General features: G+C 44.4%; 3 protein-coding genes across 13 annotated transcripts in view; 2 read left to right on the forward strand and 1 right to left on the reverse strand.

The window, feature by feature from the left end:
* Positions 1 to 803, reverse strand: part of mettl25 (methyltransferase like 25) — a 23,499-nt gene extending 22,696 nt beyond the window's left edge. For both annotated transcript variants that reach the window (XM_023791356.2, XM_023791355.2), the window contains exon 1: positions 282 to 803. In XM_023791356.2, coding sequence (XP_023647124.2) covers positions 282 to 495 — 214 coding nt within the window. In that variant the 5' untranslated portion in view covers positions 496 to 803. The remainder of the gene's footprint in view (positions 1 to 281) is intronic.
* ccdc59 (coiled-coil domain containing 59) lies at positions 780 to 7,095 on the forward strand. Its single transcript, XM_023791357.2, has 4 exons — positions 780 to 1,023; positions 1,797 to 2,133; positions 2,292 to 2,388; positions 5,012 to 7,095. The coding sequence occupies exons 1-4, from the start codon at positions 870 to 872 to the stop codon at positions 5,174 to 5,176; spliced, it is 753 nt and encodes a 250-aa protein (XP_023647125.1). The 5' UTR covers positions 780 to 869; the 3' UTR covers positions 5,177 to 7,095.
* The window catches only part of LOC111833260 (EF-hand calcium-binding domain-containing protein 4B-like), a 24,193-nt gene continuing 11,966 nt past the window's right edge, over positions 6,346 to 18,572 (forward strand). Inside the window, exons 1-5 of one of the 10 annotated variants that reach the window (XM_072717033.1) lie at positions 6,835 to 6,959; positions 8,230 to 8,305; positions 11,715 to 12,159; positions 17,018 to 17,129; positions 17,690 to 17,837. In XM_072717033.1, the coding sequence (XP_072573134.1) occupies positions 11,950 to 12,159; positions 17,018 to 17,129; positions 17,690 to 17,837 (470 nt within the window). In that variant the 5' untranslated portion in view covers positions 6,835 to 6,959; positions 8,230 to 8,305; positions 11,715 to 11,949. Of the gene's footprint in view, positions 6,487 to 6,818; positions 6,960 to 8,229; positions 8,306 to 10,128; positions 10,386 to 10,412; positions 10,675 to 10,706; positions 10,964 to 11,714; positions 12,160 to 12,781; positions 12,804 to 17,017; positions 17,130 to 17,689; positions 17,838 to 18,572 lie in introns of those variants that run through there. The other 9 variants (XM_023791348.2, XM_023791343.1, XM_023791346.2 and 6 more) reach the window with 9 other exon arrangements.

The following is an 18,572-nucleotide window of genomic DNA, read 5'->3' on the forward strand; positions in this document are numbered from 1 at the left end:
GTCTACATGTGAAATGCTGGTTCCTGAATTTAACATTATTAACACATTATTCGCAATCCTCAAACAGAAATCATATTCACGCATGTGTCCATGTGGAGACCTTTTCTTTAAATGAGCTCCTACTCAATAATATTGCATGGCAGGTTTTTACTAGGTGTAAAGACGTGTCACTGGAGAGCAGAATATATCACATAATATTTTAATGACATGAATAAACATTACGCATTGCACTGAAACATCCAAATGAAACGTGAAATGAGAACGGATCTCGTCTTACTTACCGGATGGCGCCCTCCTCTGGCCAGTGGAATCAACAATAACTGATAAAACACTGTCAGCCGGCACGGCAACTAACTCGTTCCACAAATCGCGGGTGTAAAAGTCGACCGTATGGGCATTAGCAATGCATAGAGCGATGCTGAGAAAATCTTTAATAGCATCTATTGCTCTTTTAATACTATCGATAGACGTGTTTAATGCGCTCAGCGAAGACATCTTCCACGCACACCTTTCCTACTTTCCTGTAAATATTGTCCTCCCCGTCTCATTGTTAAGACGTAAGTAATCAAGATCAGATTCTTACATTTTCACACAGCACTCCAGACGGATTTCTATTCGTAGTTGCGAATGCACGTTATTCGTATAAAGACCACTCTTTCTTCACAACAATAAAATCCACCTTCATTAGAATGAATTATTGCTTTAAAATTTCAAAATTTGATTACAATGTCTGAAACGAGGGTCATTTCACTATTTAAACGCGACAGTTCAAGCTCTTACGTAATGAATATGCGACCATATGGACCCACGTTGATTACAGATACTTGTAAGGGCGGGTTTTGAAGTCTGCTAGTACGTTAGATAAGCCAATGGCCCCGATAAATCGTAATATGAAAAATCAAGGGAAGTCGTTTTCGAAAGGTAGCAAAAAGAATGACACAAATAGGGAACGACGCGTTTTTGCTAAAAATAAGCGTAAATGGGTTCCCGAGCACAATGTCTTCGACGGTAGTATACAAAAAGGTGCGTATTGCCTTTCGTAGTTAATTTGCATTTGGTTTGAAGTTTTTTTTTAGGTTTTTTTAACGTAAAAATAATGGCCGTGGTATTCTAAATAAGGTGTCTAATTGCTAAGTGATGTTTTTGTCCGCTTATTCTTCTCCATTATGTTTGCATTCCTGTACCTGGCTCCTACTCTTACTTAAACTATTGTCTTTACCTATTCGTAGAACTGGCATCGAGATCACGTGATTGGTAATAAATATACACTGAACAAAAATATAAACGCGACACTTTCGGTTTTGCTCCCATTTTCCATGAGCTAAACTCAAAGATCTGAAACATTTTCTACATATACAAAAGACCCATTACTCTCAAATATTGTTCACAAATCTGTCTAAATCTGTGTTAGTGAGCACTTCTCCTTTGCCGACATAATCCATCCCACCTCACAGGTGTGGCATATCAGGGTGCTGATTAGACAGCATGAATATCGCACAGGTGTGACTGCCCACAATAAAAGGCCTCCCTGAAATGTGCAGTTTGATCACACAGCACAATGCCACAGATGTCGCAACGTTTGAGGGAGCGTGCAATTGGCATGCTGACTGCAGGAATGTCTACCAGAGCTGTTACCCATGAAATGAATGTTCATTTCTCTACCATAAGCCGTCTCCAAAGGCGTTTCAGAGAATTTGTCTCTGTATTAAGTGTAACAGTTGATATGATGCACAGCATACCTAGGATTACGATCTGAGTTTTCTGCAATGGCTGATCCAAACAATGTCGTTTCTCAGGACAGGGTTTTGCTTTTAAAAGGAAACAAAAAATGCAGTATGAGTACAAAAAGCTCCTCCGTAAGGAGCGGCGCACTTCGGAGACCAAAACACAGTTTCAAGATCAGTATCCAGACCACCTAAAGCATCTGTACCTGGCGGAAGCCGAAAAACTGAAAAATGAAGAGGAAATGAACAGACTGAAAAGGAGGAAAGGCCAGGCAGCTGTTTCTGAGGAAGACTTCGCTGAAGATGCATCCAAGGCATCCAGAGCCCCAGTTCATCCAGAGCCCCCATCTCGCCAAACGGATGACAGTCTCCCTACAGCAGCTCATTCAGCATCTGTTGAACCCAGCAGGTATGTCAGGTTGACATTATTTGGATTCAGTGTTTGTCTTGTTATTATTGTCTTATTATTAATTGCACATCAAGATAATGATGATTTTAAGACATTTAAAGATACAGTGAGGGTTACAACAGGTGCCTAGTTTTTAACAATAAGTTTATTTTTACAAGTACACTGAATAAAAAGAAAATGAGAAGAAAGACTTCTTACCAGAAGACCCAAGAAGAATATGAGAAGATGCGTGAGAAGCGAGCCATGAAAAAAGAGGTGAGGGAACAGGCCTGCTGCTGTATTTGAATGGGCATTAGCCATGCTCTTCATTAAACAGGCCTGCTGCTGTATTTGAATGGGCATTAGCCATGCTCTTCATTAAACAGGCCTGCTGCTGTATTTGCATGGGCATTAGCCATGCTCTTCATTAAACAGGCCTGCTGCTGTATTTGAATGGGCATTAGCCATGCTCTTCATTAAACAGGCCTGCTGCTGTATTTGAATGGGCATTAGCCATGCTCTTCAATAAACAGGCCTGCTGCTGTATTTGAATGGGCATTAGCCATGCTCTTCATTAAACAGGCCTGCTGCTGTATTTGAATGGGCATTAGCCATGCTCTTCATTAAACAGGCCTGCTGCTGTATTTGCATGGGCATTAGCCATGCTCTTCATTAAACAGGCCTGCTGCTGTATTTGAATGGGCATTAGCCATGCTCGTCATTAAACAGGCCTGCTGCTGTATTTGAATGGGCATTAGCCATGCTCTTCATTAAACAGGCCTGCTGCTGTATTTGAATGGGCATTAGCCATGCTCTTCAATAAACAGGCCTGCTGCTGTATTTGAATGGGCATTAGCCATGCTCTTCATTAAACAGGCCTGCTGCTGTATTTGAATGGGCATTAGCCATGCTCTTCATTAAACAGGCCTGCTGCTGTATTTGCATGGGCATTAGCCATGCTCTTCATTAAACAGGCCTGCTGCTGTATTTGAATGGGCATTAGCCATGCTCGTCATTAAACAGGCCTGCTGCTGTATTTGCATGGGCATTAGCCATGCTCTTCATTAAACAGGCCTGCTGCTGTATTTGAATGGGCATTAGCCATGCTCTTCATTAAACAGGCCTGCTGCTGTATTTGAATGGGCATTAGCCATGCTCTTCATTAATCAGGCCTGCTGCTGTATTTGAATGGGCATTAGCCATGCTCTTCATTAATCAGGCCTGCTGCTGTATTTGAATGGGCATTAGCCATGCTCTTCATTAAACAGGCCTGCTGCTGTATTTGAATGGGCATTAGCCATGCTCTTCATTAAACAGGCCTGCTGCTGTATTTGAATGGGCATTAGCCATGCTCTTCATTAAACAGGCCTGCTGCTGTATTTGAATGGGCATTAGCCATGCTCTTCATTAAACAGGCCTGCTGCTGTATTTGAATGGGCATTAGCCATGCTCTTCATTAAACAGGCCTGCTGCTGTATTTGAATGGGCATTAGCCATGCTCTTCATTAAACAGGCCTGCTGCTGTATTTGAATGGGCATTAGCCATGCTCTTCATTAAACAGGCCTGCTGCTGTATTTGAATGGGCATTAGCCATGCTCTTCATTAAACAGGCCTGCTGCTGTATTTGAATGGGCATTAGCCATGCTCTTCATTAAACAGGCCTGCTGCTGTATTTGAATGGGCATTAGCCATGCTCTTCATTAAACAGGCCTGCTGCTGTATTTGAATGGGCATTAGCCATGCTCTTCATTAAACAGGCCTGCTGCTGTATTTGAATGGGCATTAGCCATGCTCTTCATTAAACAGGCCTGCTGCTGTATTTGAATGGGCATTAGCCATGCTCTTCATTAAACAGGCCTGCTGCTGTATTTGAATGGGCATTAGCCATGCTCTTCATTAAACAGGCCTGCTGCTGTATTTGAATGGGCATTAGCCATGCTCTTCATTAAACAGGCCTGCTGCTGTATTTGAATGGGCATTAGCCATGCTCTTCATTAAACAGGCCTGCTGCTGTATTTGAATGGGCATTAGCCATGCTCTTCATTAAACAGGCCTGCTGCTGTATTTGAATGGGCATTAGCCATGCTCTTCATTAAACAGGCCTGCTGCTGTATTTGAATGGGCATTAGCCATGCTCTTCATTAAACAGGCCTGCTGCTGTATTTGAATGGGCATTAGCCATGCTCTTCATTAAACAGGCCTGCTGCTGTATTTGAATGGGCATTAGCCATGCTCTTCATTAAACAGGCCTGCTGCTGTATTTGAATGGGCATTAGCCATGCTCTTCATTAAACAGGCCTGCTGCTGTATTTGAATGGGCATTAGCCATGCTCTTCATTAAACAGGCCTGCTGCTGTATTTGAATGGGCATTAGCCATGCTCTTCATTAAACAGGCCTGCTGCTGTATTTGCATGGGCATTAGCCATGCTCTTCATTAAACAGGCCTGCTGCTGTATTTGAATGGGCATTAGCCATGCTCTTCATTAAACAGGCCTGCTGCTGTATTTGCATGGGCATTAGCCATGCTCTTCATTAAACAGGCCTGCTGCTGTATTTGAATGGGCATTAGCCATGCTCTTCATTAAACAGGCCTGCTGCTGAATTTGAATGGGCATTAGCCATGCTCTTCATTAAACAGGCCTGCTGCTGTATTTGAATGGGCATTAGCCATGCTCTTCATTAAACAGGCCTGCTGCTGTATTTGAATGGGCATTAGCCATGCTCTTCATTAAACAGGCCTGCTGCTGTATTTGAATGGGCATTAGCCATGCTCTTCATTAAACAGGCCTGCTGCTGTATTTGAATGGGCATTAGCCATGCTCTTCATTAAACAGAGAAGTGTCGTCAGGGGCGTGAAGATGCGTGACCTGAAAAGCCTTGTTTGTTTACCTGCGTAGGCAGCCATGAGGAACAAAAAGCAAAGAGAAGATGCACTGAAGATATACAAGGAAAAGAAACAGGAGAGATACAAGATCCTCAGCAGAAAGACCAGGAAAGGTCAACCCAACCTGAATGCTCAGGTGGAATACCTGCTTCAGAAAATCCAGGGTGAAAACCAATAACGGCGAAATAAAGTGCACAACTTGTGGACTCCTATGTGACTGTTGTACCTGAGAAAAAGCAATACGGATTCAACAGAATAGCACATGAAAGATTAAAATAGGTACGCTTAAGCAAGCTGAAAGAAACAGTTTTTACCCATGAAAAGAATTGTCAGTCTTATAGTAATTTAGTATATTTTTTAAATACACTTGGAGTTCAAGTCATTTATTTTTATGGACTTTCATATGGACATTTTCTTGTTACTTAAACTGCAAGTTTCTGAAACTTTTATTGTCAGCAGCTTACTAAGGTATAACTTTGAGTGTATCTTTATTGCATGAATAGTATATAAGATGACTAGAGATGGATTGATGAATGAAATGCATTAGGAAATAGCATAAGCAAAATACATCGTGACTTGCGTTCGCCGATGAGTGTCACGGTAGCCGAGCAGATTCGCGTTGATGCTGAAAATTTACCACAAGAGGGCAGTATATCCTACGAAATCCATTGGTCTTTTACAAGTTCACTGGAATTAAGTTACGAAAGGCCACATTTATGATGATAGCTATCTCCTATGTTTTAAGAATTGAATATTTTTTAAATTATAAAATGCTTATTTTTATGTCTTATTGGGAGATTACTATTTGCATATTATCTTCATGTTTTGAGATGAGTCCACAGACTGTAGAACATAAAACTTCTCTGTGGTCTGTGGTACTGCTACTCATGTTCCGTCCTATACCTCAAAGCTTGCCATTGGGGGGTGGGGGGATGTTGCTGCCTTAGGTAGGTGGGGGCTGTCATGCGAAGGATTGCCCTAAAAGATCTTATTGTAAAATGGCTGTCCAGAAACGGAATGATTGTGTATTACCCATGGGTAATAGACAGTTAAGTTGTGAAGTTTAGCGTGAGCAGGGGTGAGTTTCCCGAAGCGTTCTTAACGCTACGTCGTTCTTAATTTCTGTGTTAAAAGATAGAACGAACGAACGACGTAGCGTTAAGAAGGCTTCGGGAAACTCAACCCAGATCATTGCAGTATGCAGTAAGTGATCATGTGATCACCTGATGCTGATTGATGTAACCGGCAATATTGGTGGGGTAACTTCTGCTATATGTACAAGTTTGACGGGTCCTGCCACTCCTGTTGCCGTTTTCTGAAACACTCTTGAAATTACACAGGACCCAATAAGAAACTAAAAGCTTATTTTTCTGTGGAATTCAGATATTTACCACGAATTTTATTTATTTGACACATCAGAGGACCGACATAAATTGTCTAGGTAAAGGCCGGGACACGCTGGAAATGCTGTGCATTTCAGCCCTGACGGTATGTATAGATTAGCATGTTCCTTCGCGGTTATGTCCAGTTGCCTGGGATGACGTGAGGACGCTGGTTGCTGCATTTTCGCTCGCGCAGGACGTGCAGTGCGGACGCCGATCTCCTACCGCAGCCCAGACTCGGGTGCGAGGCGCGGATCCGCCGCAGACACACCGCGCATGCTCTGCGCGCCCGCGTCGCTATAGTTACAGCTATAAATTAATGTAATCGGGGACCCTCCCCCAGGCTCCAAACACACTACATGCAGGAACAACAGTGTTTATACGCTGGGCTCGTTCATTCAAAGTGCTCCGGGGATACTGCCGGGTTTAAACGCGTTCCGACGCTGGTCATCTAACGGCGTCCTGTGGCGATCGTTTCATCCCGATCTATAAAGTTTATAAAGTCTTGAATTCAAACGTTTGACATTTGCGCCACTGAAAAGTTACTGACAACTTGCGTCTTTTCGAGCAAAAGTAACGGTAAGATCATTTACGGCTGTTTCGCATATTCCTACTTGAACGTGTATGATAATGTCTAGCTTTTTTCCTTATCTCCTGTTGCTGTCAGTTAAGTGGAGAATGGCAAGAATAAATGCAATTGTGAAGTTTTAACTCATCATGTTTCTGGGTGAAACTGTTTATGCCGCCTTTCACATTTTCCGGCATTACTGTTGGGGGAAAAAATGGTTTTGCAAAGTATTGTATTGTTCCATTGAAAATATATAACAAATATATTCAAATGTGTCTGACACTAACGTATGTCATTACCTTGATAAAACTTTTCCCTGGAAAGTATATTTTGCATGCCATAAATGCAAAGAAATGTTATTATAATAATAATAATAATAAATTACAATGAGACCTGGGGTATAGTACAGCAGATCGCTGATCATGCCCCCATTATAAAATTCTCCAGGACTACGTGGGTTTATCATGTGCTCGGTAAGTTACACTTAAGGTACACTTCAGGTACTTTTAAACTTTACTGAATGAGGTATAGGGATCGCAATAATCTTTAATCTAAGATCAATTAAGTTCAGGGGCGTCAGAAGCATTTTGAATGTGTGTGGGGGGACACACTGGCATAAAACTAATATTTTATGTTAAATTCTGGGGGGGTCCAGACGAATAATTATGAAATGTCCCCCTCAGATTTAATGGCGGCGACGCCCATGATTAAGATCCACTTTAATCTAAACAAACAGATGGTTTATTTCCACCTTGCGCCATGTGAGCAGAGCAGCGCGCGACAGGTTTCTCTACAGTACGTTCATTGTCTGCTTAGTAGCTTGGGCTCACTAATACACCAGTATACGTGACATGAAAAACCAAAACAGTTTTTGACTTGTAATTGGCTTAATGGTAATTCTGAGTTGTTTACCACTTTACCCTATTGTTCAATAGGATCCGACAACCGTTCAACCCACCCTGAAGTCGCCTGATGACAAGCAGCGGCAATAGAATCTTTAAATTCTCAAGTCTATTTTATTTTTCACTGAGAAGGGAAACAGATGTATATATTAATGATACCGCGTTCCTAGAGGCCTATAGAATTATTAAGATATGTTACAATTTGGGAAATAAAGTTTTGCCAGTGCTATGTATGATTCATGTTTGTCCAATGACTACCATAAAATTGTTGCCCCAGACTGGTTCTAAATCAGATTTAACCATGTAACTTTTAGAAATGGTTGAAATTCATCATGAAAATTCTGAGCTTTAATAATAACAGTTTTTCCTCCAACACAAGGCTGACCCTTCTGTGAATAGAAGACAGTGTCTTGGCTGAAGCCCAACTCTCGGCTATGTTACAATAACACGCCACGGTAAACATAGCTTTTAACTTAACATTACCTAAGTAATATTAGGCTACATAAAATGCGATTGGCGTGGAGGGCAGGATGTTCTGGTGCCCCCGTCTGGCAGGGGGAGGCCCTGGGCCCTGTATGGAGAATGCACTTGGAAGATGGATATCCATAATTTCAGCTGGCTACCAGAATCTTTAGTTACCAGACACTTGTTTTCCACTATATATATATATATATATATATATATATATATATATATATATATATATATACATATATATACATATATATATATATACACACTCACCTAAAGGATTATTAGGAACACCTGTTCAATTTCTCATTAATGCAATTATCTAATCAACCAATCACATGGCAGTTACTTCAATGCATTTAGGGGTGTGGTCCTGGTCAAGACAATCTCCTGAACTCCAAACTGAATGTCAGAATGGGAAAGAAAGGTGATTTAAGCAATTTTGAGCATGGCAAGGTTGTTGGTGCCAGATGGGCCAGTCTGAGTATTTCACAATCTGCTCAGTTACTGGGATTTTCACGCACAAGCATTTCTAGGGTTTACAAAGAATGGTGTGCAAAGGGAAAAACATCCAGTATGCGGCAGTCCTGTGGGCGAAAATGCCTTGTTGATGCTAGAGGTCAGAGGAGAATGGGCCGACTGATTCAAGCTGATAGAAGAGCAACTTTGACTGAAATAACCACTCGTTACTTCCGAGGTATGCAGCAAAGCATTTGTGAAGCCACAACACGCACAACCTTGAGGCAGATGGGCTACAACAGCAGAAGACGCCACCGGGTACCACTCATCTCCACTACAAATAGGAAAAAGAGGCTACAATTTGCACGAGCTCACCAAAATTGGACAGTTGAAGACTGGAAAAATGTTGCCTGGTCTGATGAGTCTTGATTTCTGTTGAGACATTCAAATGGTAGAGTCAGAATTTGGCGTAAACAGAATGAGAACATGGATCCATCATGCCTTGTTACCACTGTGCAGGCTGCTGGTGGTGGTGTAATGGTGTGGGGGATGTTTTCTTGGCACACTTTAGGTCCCTTAGTGCCAATTGGGCATCGTTTAAATGCCACGGCCTACCTGAGCATTGTTTCTGACCATGTCCATCCCTTTATGACCACCATGTACCCATCCTCTGATGGCTACTTCCAGCAGGATAATGCACCATGTGATCACAAAGCTCGAATCATTTCAAATTGGTTTCTTGAACATGACAATGCATTCATTGTACTACAATGGCCCCCACAGTCACCAGATCTCAACCCAATACAGCATCTTTGGGATGTGGTGGAATGGGAGCTTCGTGCCCTGGATGTGCATCCCACAAATCTCCATCAACTGCAAGATGCTATCCTATCAATATGGGCCAACATTTCTAAAGAATGCTTTCAGCACCTTGTTGAATCAATGCCACGTAGAATTAAGGCAGTTCTGAAGGCGAAAGAGGGTCAAACACCGTATTAGTATGGTGTTCCTAATAATCCTTTAGGTGAGTGTATATATATTTGCAAAAGACGTTTTTCTGTACTGCCATCCCATTGCATAATCGGTTATCATTATGGTGACTGAAAATGTTGATTGTGTGGAACTTGAAGCGTAGTTACTTGACGGCGGAGCCCAGCTTGCCGGCCCAAGGTGGAAAGCGGCCGGAGGTCAACGGTCCTGTTTCTGCATCTCGGTGGTTTGGGGAGGGACAGCTTGCGAGATACGAGTGAAAACCACAGTGTGTGACAGCAATGCCGTGTCACACAGAAATGGGTGACTTCTGTGATCCAGAACGACGCGAACTCGCCCCCGTTTTATGGAGACCTTTATAGTCAGGGGGTAGCACTGAGCTCGGTCCGCCAACCTCACTTTATGTTTGGGTAGATTGCGGGAAAAGAGGAACTACTCGATAGAAAAACATGCCAGCTGAGCTGAGCCGCGTTGATATATATTTTTTTTTAATTATTGTGTCGCAAGTTTTTGCAACAGCGTTTCCTGTTGAAACGCTGCTAACTGAGAAGTTGCAACTGACATCATATGCTGGATGTAGTAAAACCGCGATGGGGGCAGGAGCGCGAGGCTGAGGTATGACTTCAGTAGGTGGATCACAACTGTAATGTTAAATGTAAAATGTTTATCTCAAGATATACTTTATAGCTATAAAGAATCCGTATATCGCCTGAGTGAAACAGCCTGGGCACGTTTCCCAAAAAGCTTATAGCTGCTACCACCCTAATTGGAACATACAACTAAACTCTAACAATTATGTAAATTGGTAACGGGAGCTGTTGGCAAACGTACCCCTGGCTGCTACCGAGCATTTGCTGTGACGCTGCAGGGGGCGTCTCACGGCGAGATCCGTCCGCCTGTGCAGGTACTGAACCCGGCATTCATGAACGATCCGGTCTTTCTGATCTTTTAAATAAGTGACATGATCTCGTTCAACGCACCGATTCGTTCATATTGCTCGATGAGCGAGTCACTGTATATTTCTTTCAGTTCATCCGCCACCGACGGGTGTGGGAAGTTAACGAATCTTCGCGAACGAACTCGAGTCCCTAAACATGATTTCCAGCCCCCCAGCAGGGACGCACGTCGGCGACATAGCCGATCAATTGGCGGCCCGCGATCGATAATCACAGCGCTCCGGTCTGCGGAATAAAGTATGCGTTTAGTCAGGTGTAGGGGAAATTGGTCTTTTTATTGCCAAGTTGCTTGTTTCTTAAGAAAGAAGCCTAGAACATTTGGCATTTAATGGATTTTGAACATTTAATAGCACTGTTCTTTTTACTGAAAGGTTGAATCCTACGTCAATAAATATCACCGTGGAGAGAAAAACGGTTGAAAAATCCTATACTAGTTGGAACTCATCCTGTTGTTTTTATTATTAAAAGAAACAATAGGAAAACAAGCCGTTCTTTTAAAGTTGTTTTATTTAAGAACATAATTTTCAGTTTATAGCCTAGAATCCTTTTTTGGATTAGTTGATGTTGATTTCCTTTCTATGGCGCTGACTATTTAAAAATACACAACCATTTATCTTTTTCATGAAAAACAGAACTACGAAGATGTGTGTTATTCATGGTTCCGTTGATTTGCATTATTCTGTAACCACCGATAGCCTTACATGTAAATAGAAAGCTTTTAAGATGTAAGTGGTCATTTTTGAAAGATGGTCATGTCTTTCCCTCTGTCCCTGTAATTGGTTTAAAGTAAATGCGAAATTGGCTTCCGGCATAAAATTAGTTAAATGTCCCGCTTGTGATCCATCCACGTGTGCGTGCTGTCAGACATCATAAACACGCCATTTGCTGATTTCCTTCCGCAATTACAGAGTATCCATGGCTTTTTGTCATTTATTTTTTCATTTATTTGGAGGGCCCGTTCTTTAACCTGCCTTTCTTCCTTTCATAGGCTTCGTCGACTAATTAGAGCAGCGGCAGCGTCGGCAGGAGCCGATGCACCTTTGCCTGAACCCTGAGCTGCTGTGGGGTTTTTTTATCGCTGGGAAAGTATTGCTTGGTGTGACTGTGTGGGTGTGAATGCGTGTGTTTGATGTGGATGCGCTAATGTCGGGGTCTTGTGGCAGGGGAGGACGTGGCCATCGCTTCCTGGCCGTGTGAGGCGAGTGGACCAGTCGCGAGGCAACATGGCGCACAAGTGCATGAGCGTGCATGCCGGCAGAACCGCCAAAGCCACGCATGTCAGGGAGCAGGACAACGGGGATGGCTGTGACCTCCGGTGGGAGAATCCCAAGAACAGGAGCCCTGGACATGTGGCCATGCTGGAGAAGACACGGGAGTTCTTTCAGATCTGTGACATAGAAGATAAGGGATTCATCACACGGAGGGACATGCAGGTACAGGGGCAGGGGATTCATCACGCGGAGGGACATGCAGGTACTGGGGCAGGGGATTCATCACGCGGAGGGACATGCAGGTACTGGGGCAGGGGATTCATCACGCGGAGGGACATGCAGGTACTGGGGCAGGGGATTCATCATACGGAGGGACATGCAGGTACTGGGGCAGGGGATTCATCATACGGAGGGACATGCAGGTACTGGGGCAGGGGATTCATCACGCGGAGGGACATGCAGGTACTGGGGCAGGGGATTCATCATACGGAGGGACATGCAGGTAGAGGTACAAGGGATTCATCATGCGGAGGGACATGCAGGTACAGGGCCAGGGGATTCATCACACAGAGGGACATGCAGGTACTGGGGCAGGGGATTCATCACGCAGAGGGACATGCAGGTACAGGTATAAGGGATTCATCACACGGAGGGACGTACAGGGGCAGGGGATTCATCACACGGAGGGACGTACAGGGGCAGGGGATTCATCACACGGAGGGACGTACAGGGGCAGGGGATTCATCACACGGAGGGACGTACAGGGGCAGGGGATTCATCACACGGAGGGACGTACAGGGGCAGGGGATTCATCACACGGAGGGACGTACAGGGGCAGGGGATTCATCACACGGAGGGACATGCAGGTACAGGTACAAGGGATTATTCACACAGAAGGACATACAGGGGCAGGGGATTCATTATGCGGAGGGACATGCAGGTACAGGGGCAGGGGATTCATCACGCTGTGGGATATGCAGGTACAAGGGATTCATCATGCAGAGGGACTTGCAGATACAGGGGCAAGGAAGGGGATTGACCTGTAGGCCAGTCGGAATAATAGAATGTACCAAAGCAGCCCACTCTGCGCGAAATGGTACCACTGTGTCTTTCTGGGAGATGAGATTTGCCTCAAGGGAAAAAGTATGACCTTTCACAATGGATGGGGCAATTCTTCTTAAGGACGGGAAAAGTTTATGGAGAGTGTTTGTGGAGTATTTGAAAGTTTCGCGCTTAAGGTAAAATCCAAACATCTCCGAATATGGCTGAGAATTACATTTTTTGGCAGAAGGGGAATATCATAAAATACAAATTAGCTGAACTTTGGCTTTGATAATTGCTTCATCCCAAGATGGATACCCTAATGGTTTCTGGTGGGGAGTGAATGAATGGCGATTATTCTGTTAGCGGGAGTTACCTCAGTTAGCCTTTCTGAGAGAGAGGGTTCATTATCGCTGAGACTGAGACACTGTGCTGGCTGTGTCAGTGTTTATTTCAGTCGCTGGGTCAGTCTGTCACCATCATTTGTCGTTAAAATTGTGCATTTATCATATGGCTGTTAGAGCTCAGACATTGTCGTCACTTTTTTGCTGTGAATAAGATGTCCTCAGCTGACTGATACTTACATTTTATTTTTCATTTAGCAGATGCTTTTGTCCAAAGCGACACACAGTTTTTGTGAATGCAGGGTCAGATAGTCCCTGGAGCCAATGGGGGGTTTAAGGGCTTTGCTCAGGGACCTAATGGTGACATTGTTCTGTAGACCCTGGGATTCGACCCAGCGACCACCTGATCACAGACACAGCATCAGAAGCTGCTGAGAAACACAGTGCCCCTGAATATGTGTCTCTTGTGTTCTGCACGTGTGAAAACGGGACTAGAACTGCATTTTCTGGTAAAATATCAGACAATCTGTAGGAACTGAGAGTTGAGTTTTGCTGATCGAAACCCCATTTGCTTTTTGAATAAACACAGAGCAGGGGGCGGCTGGCAGGGCATTGATGCAGGGGGCATTAATTATGGCTGTACCCACACATGAAAGAGTGGGTGGGCACGGATGAGGGATCCACACGCCGCAGCACGTGGCGAGCGTGCAGCACACCGGGGGGGCCTCGTTCGGTCGCATTATTGTGCAAATGCGTCACCACTGGAGTATTCTGCTGCTTTGTGCAGCTGCCTTTGATGGCGTTCTCGGACGCACTCCGTCGCCCTCCCACCTTAAAGCGGATCGCCGGGCGCTGATGCGGCCTCCTCTGTCTCACCGCGTGTGCAGCAGCAGGCAGCGACCCCCGTCGCCCTTACACTCTTTCATTGTGTAGTCTATCAAAATAAGCGGCTAATTCCTGAATAATGTTCTGAAATGTGGTCTCTCGTTATGCCAGTGCTTGCTGTCAGGCTGTATGCTTCACCATGTGACCATTAGCAATCGCCGACGCAGCACTGAATCGGCAGGTTATTCTGACTTGGACTGTTATGGGTTTGAACTGCCGCATACTGGACATGCAGCTGCCCTTTTTTGGGGGCGATTTAGTAGAGTAAGGGGACAACCGTAATGTTCGGTGGGTTTAAAAATTTAGTGGATAAGTGGCGCCCTCTGCAGGAAACCTGGTGCACAGCTGAGCTGAATGTCCCGGGGATGTATTTTAATGCCACACATGTGCTTGCTCCACGCTTCACCTGTCGCCATAGCAGCATGGTCAGCGGCAGGTCTATGACACAATAACGCACAGCGGTTCTCGCTAAAAGCATTCATGTGTCCACAATGTTCCTTAGAAAAGCTGTTTGATGTCAGTGGAGTAAAGATTTTCATACACCTTACAAAAAGTTTGGTGGTTGTTTCGCTTTAGTCATTGTGTGTTCGCTTTATTTTTTACATGATACATGTGATTAACTATGCAACCTTTTCTGTGAAGTGTTCAATATGAATTCTTCAATATGAAGGTTTCTTGGGCGGGAAAAGGTTTAGAGAGTTTTGCTTTTGACTTGTATCTAACCTTATATACATTTACTTTGCGAATCAAACCACATACAGTTTCACAATGTCTCATTCACTCATGTGTAGCCAACCCCTGTGTCTATAAGCTTCAGAGCTCAAAAGTCTTGGCTAGAAATGTTTATAATGTGATTTATTTTTTTTATTTCTCAGCACCTCTGAAAATAGGTTTTTGAAAAGTATATGTTTAAAGTTGATTTTAACAAAAAATAGAATAATAACATTCTAAGTGGTCTCAGGTTATTGGTGCTGAGTTTGTGCTGGATAAAAGCATTTGTAGCACTTCAGGATAAATGTTTTTTAGATATAAAATACTGTATTTATATCTAAAAAATATTTTAAAATGTCAAGGCATGTCAGACTACCTCGAAAACGGCTGAGAAGCTTCAGACTCCAGAGGTTCAACTTGATAGAGGACAGAGCAACATTTCCATACTTCTTGTGTGTTGTTTGTTTTACTGTATCTTCTGCTTTCTTGTGCTAAGTGTTCTCAGCTAACATATGTTTAGGAACAGTCAGTGTGTAGCCAGAGAGAAGAGTAATCAACCTCTGTAGCCCTGTAAGTTATTCCAATATCACAAATATCCAAATTATGGGTATTCCACGGGTGTCACAGAGACCCGCCATCATCTGTCATGTTTCTCTGGGTTTTCATAGTCATGTGACATGCTTATCATGTTTTCCACTACATGCATCGGCAGGTGTGTTGGGCTGTTTCAGAGGCTACATGCATCGCCAGGCGTGTTGGGCTGTTTCAGAGGCTACATGCATCGGCAGGCGTGTTGGGCTGTTTCAGAGGCTACATGCATCGCCAAGCGTGTTGGGCTGTTTCAGAGGCTACATGCATAGCCAGGCGTGTTGGGCTGTTTCAGAGACTACATGCATCGACAGGTGTGTTGGGCTGTTTCAGAGGCTACATGCCTAGCCAGGCGTGTTGGGCTGTTTCAGCGGCTACATGCATCGGCAGGCGTGTTGGGCTGTTTCAGAGGCTACATGCCTAGCTAGGCGTGTTGGGCTGTTTCAGAGGCTACATGCAAAGCCAGGCGTGTTGGGCTGTTTCAGAGGCTACATGCATCGCCAGGCGTGTTGGGCTGTTTCAGAGGCTACATGCATAGCCAGGCGCGTTGGGCTGTTTCAGAGGCTACATGCATCGGCAGGCGTGTTGGGCTGTTTCAGAGACTACATGCATCGACAGGTGTGTTGGGCTGTTTCAGAGGCTACATGCATCGCCAGGCGTGTTGGGCTGTTTCAGCGGCTACATGCATCGGCAGGCGTGTTGGGCTGTTTCAGAGGCTACATGCCTAGCTAGGCGTGTTGGGCTGTTTCAGAGGCTACATGCAAAGCCAGGCGTGTTGGGCTGTTTCAGAGGCTACATGCATCGCCAGGCGTGTTGGGCTGTTTCAGAGGCTACATGCATAGCCAGGCGTGTTGGGCTGTTTCAGAGGCTACATGCATCGGCAGGCGTGTTGGGCTGTTTCAGAGGCTACATGCATAGCCAGGCGTGTTGGGCTGTTTCAGAGGCTACATGCATAGCTAGGCGTGTTGGGCTGTTTCAGAGGCTACATGCATAGCTAGGCGTGTTGGGCTGTTTCAGCAGCTACATGCATCGGCAGGCGTGTTGGGCTGTTTCAGAGGCTACATGAATCGGCAGGTGTGTTGGACTGTTTCAGAGGCTACATGCATAGCTAGGCATGTTGGGCTGTTTCAGAGGCTACATGCATCGCCAGGCGTGTTGGGCTGTTTCAGAGGCTACATGCATAGCCAGGCGTGTTGGGCTGTTTCAGAGGCTACATGCATAGCCAGACGTGTTGGGCTGTTTCAGAGGCTACATGCATCGGCAGGCGTGTTGGGCTGTTTCAGAGGCTACATGCATCGCCAGGCGTGTTGGGCTGTTTCAGAGGCTACATGCATAGCCAGGCGTGTTGGGCTGTTTCAGAGGCTACATGCATCGGCAGGCGTGTTGGGCTGTTTCAGAGGCTACATGCATCACCAGGCGTGTTGTGCTGTTTCAGAGGCTACATGCATAGCTAGGCGTGTTGGGCTGTTTCAGAGGCTACATGCATAGCTAGGCGTGTTGTGCTGTTTCAGAGGCTACACGGCGAGCTGCCCCTCACTGGCGATGAGCTGGAGAACGTCTTTGAAACCTTGGATGCTGATGGCAATGGTTACCTCACTCTGGAGGAGTTCTCCACTGGATTCAGTGAGTTATCGCTTTCATCAAATGTTTTATTTATTTAATTAATTTATATATATACAGTACAGGCCAAAAGTTTGGACACACCTTCTCATTCAATGTGTTGTCTTTATTTTCATGACCATTTACATTGGTAGATTCTCACTGAAGGCATCAAAACTATGAATGAACACATGTGGAGTTATGTACGTAACAAAAAAGGTGAAATAACTGAAAACATATTTTATATTCTAGTTTCTTCAAAATAGCCACCCTTTGCTCTGACTACTGCTTTACTTTGCTAAACACCTCTGGGAACTCCTTCAAGACTGTTGGAAAACCATTTCAGGTGACTACCTCTTGAAGCTCATCGAGAGAATGCCAAGAGTGTGCAAAGCAGTAATCAGAGCAAATGGTGGCTATTTTGAAGAAACTAATATTTAAAGCAAAAAGTTTTCATTGTAGCTTAGTAGCAGGAACTAGACCTGCAGCAGCATATATAAGGTGCAACCAGGCCCGTCATCAATAATAAGAATGACTACATCAGTTTGTGCGGGTGACAGACACTTGGCATGTCGACCTCCCAGGTGAGTTCCTGTTTGGGCGCCGGGTCTCCACCAAAGACCTGCTTTACCAGCACCAGGGTGAGCAGACGTTGGCAGACAGCGATGAAGAAGAAGAGAAGAGCTTCGGCCTCCTCCTGGAGAACCTGGGGGCTAGCAACGTTTTTGAGGAGTAAGCATGGATGGATGGAAGCCTACTGCTTGTTTGTCCTGCCCCCTGCCCCAGGACTGAGGAGTGCTTGAACCCTTAGCGCTGGCTTTTGACCTTTAAAGGTTAGGCCACCTGGGTCTCTCTCTCAGTACCAAAGGAAAACCAGGGCTGATCAATTCTGAGTACGCAGGACTTTTCTTCCCTAAATATTTTACAGCACATGATTGAGTTCCCCTTCAAAAGCTGCTTTTGTTCAGTGTAGATTAGTGAGGAATGACAGATCAATCCTATTGACCCCTGCTCACTCTGGACGGCCCAGCTTAGCTTGCAGAAACATCCCAAAGACATTAGATCATCGTTCATTGATTTAAATTCTTCCGCCATGGTCGTCGATCTGTTTCATGCTGCACGCTGTGTTTCATGATGGAGGATTGTGTTGTGGAGTAAAAAGCGTCCAGAGGAATGGCTGTTTTGACTCTGGTTTCCTGGTTAGTGGTTAAGTGTGTACATTTTTAAATTTTTATATATTAAATGTATAAAAGGTATTTTGTTAATCATTGGAGTTATATTCTGAGTAATTAACTATCCCTGTATATCTCCCAGTTTCCTTTAGACCTGCTTTTAGATGAGCATTAGTCACTCCTGGTAAATGTAACCAATATCAAAACAGTAAGTGTTAAAAGCAGCGTCAGTGTGCTGTGAACCTCTCAGGCCTTTGCCGGTGTTTCATTGTCTCTTCTTCTTCATTCTTAACAT

The sequence above is a fragment of the Paramormyrops kingsleyae genome, chromosome 1 (assembly GCF_048594095.1).
Source record: "Paramormyrops kingsleyae isolate MSU_618 chromosome 1, PKINGS_0.4, whole genome shotgun sequence".
Taxonomy (NCBI): domain Eukaryota; kingdom Metazoa; phylum Chordata; class Actinopteri; order Osteoglossiformes; family Mormyridae; genus Paramormyrops; species Paramormyrops kingsleyae.

Excerpts from the sequence above, each read along its gene's own strand:
- ccdc59 (XM_023791357.2), top strand. The coding sequence starts at position 870 with ATGGCCCCGATAAATCGTAATATGAAAAATCAAGGGAAGTCGTTTTCG. Across the intron at positions 1,024-1,796 it reads CGACGGTAGTATACAAAAAG|GACAGGGTTTTGCTTTTAAA; the intron begins GTGCGTATTGCC and ends GTCGTTTCTCAG. Across the intron at positions 2,134-2,291 it reads GCATCTGTTGAACCCAGCAG|TACACTGAATAAAAAGAAAA; the intron begins GTATGTCAGGTT and ends TATTTTTACAAG.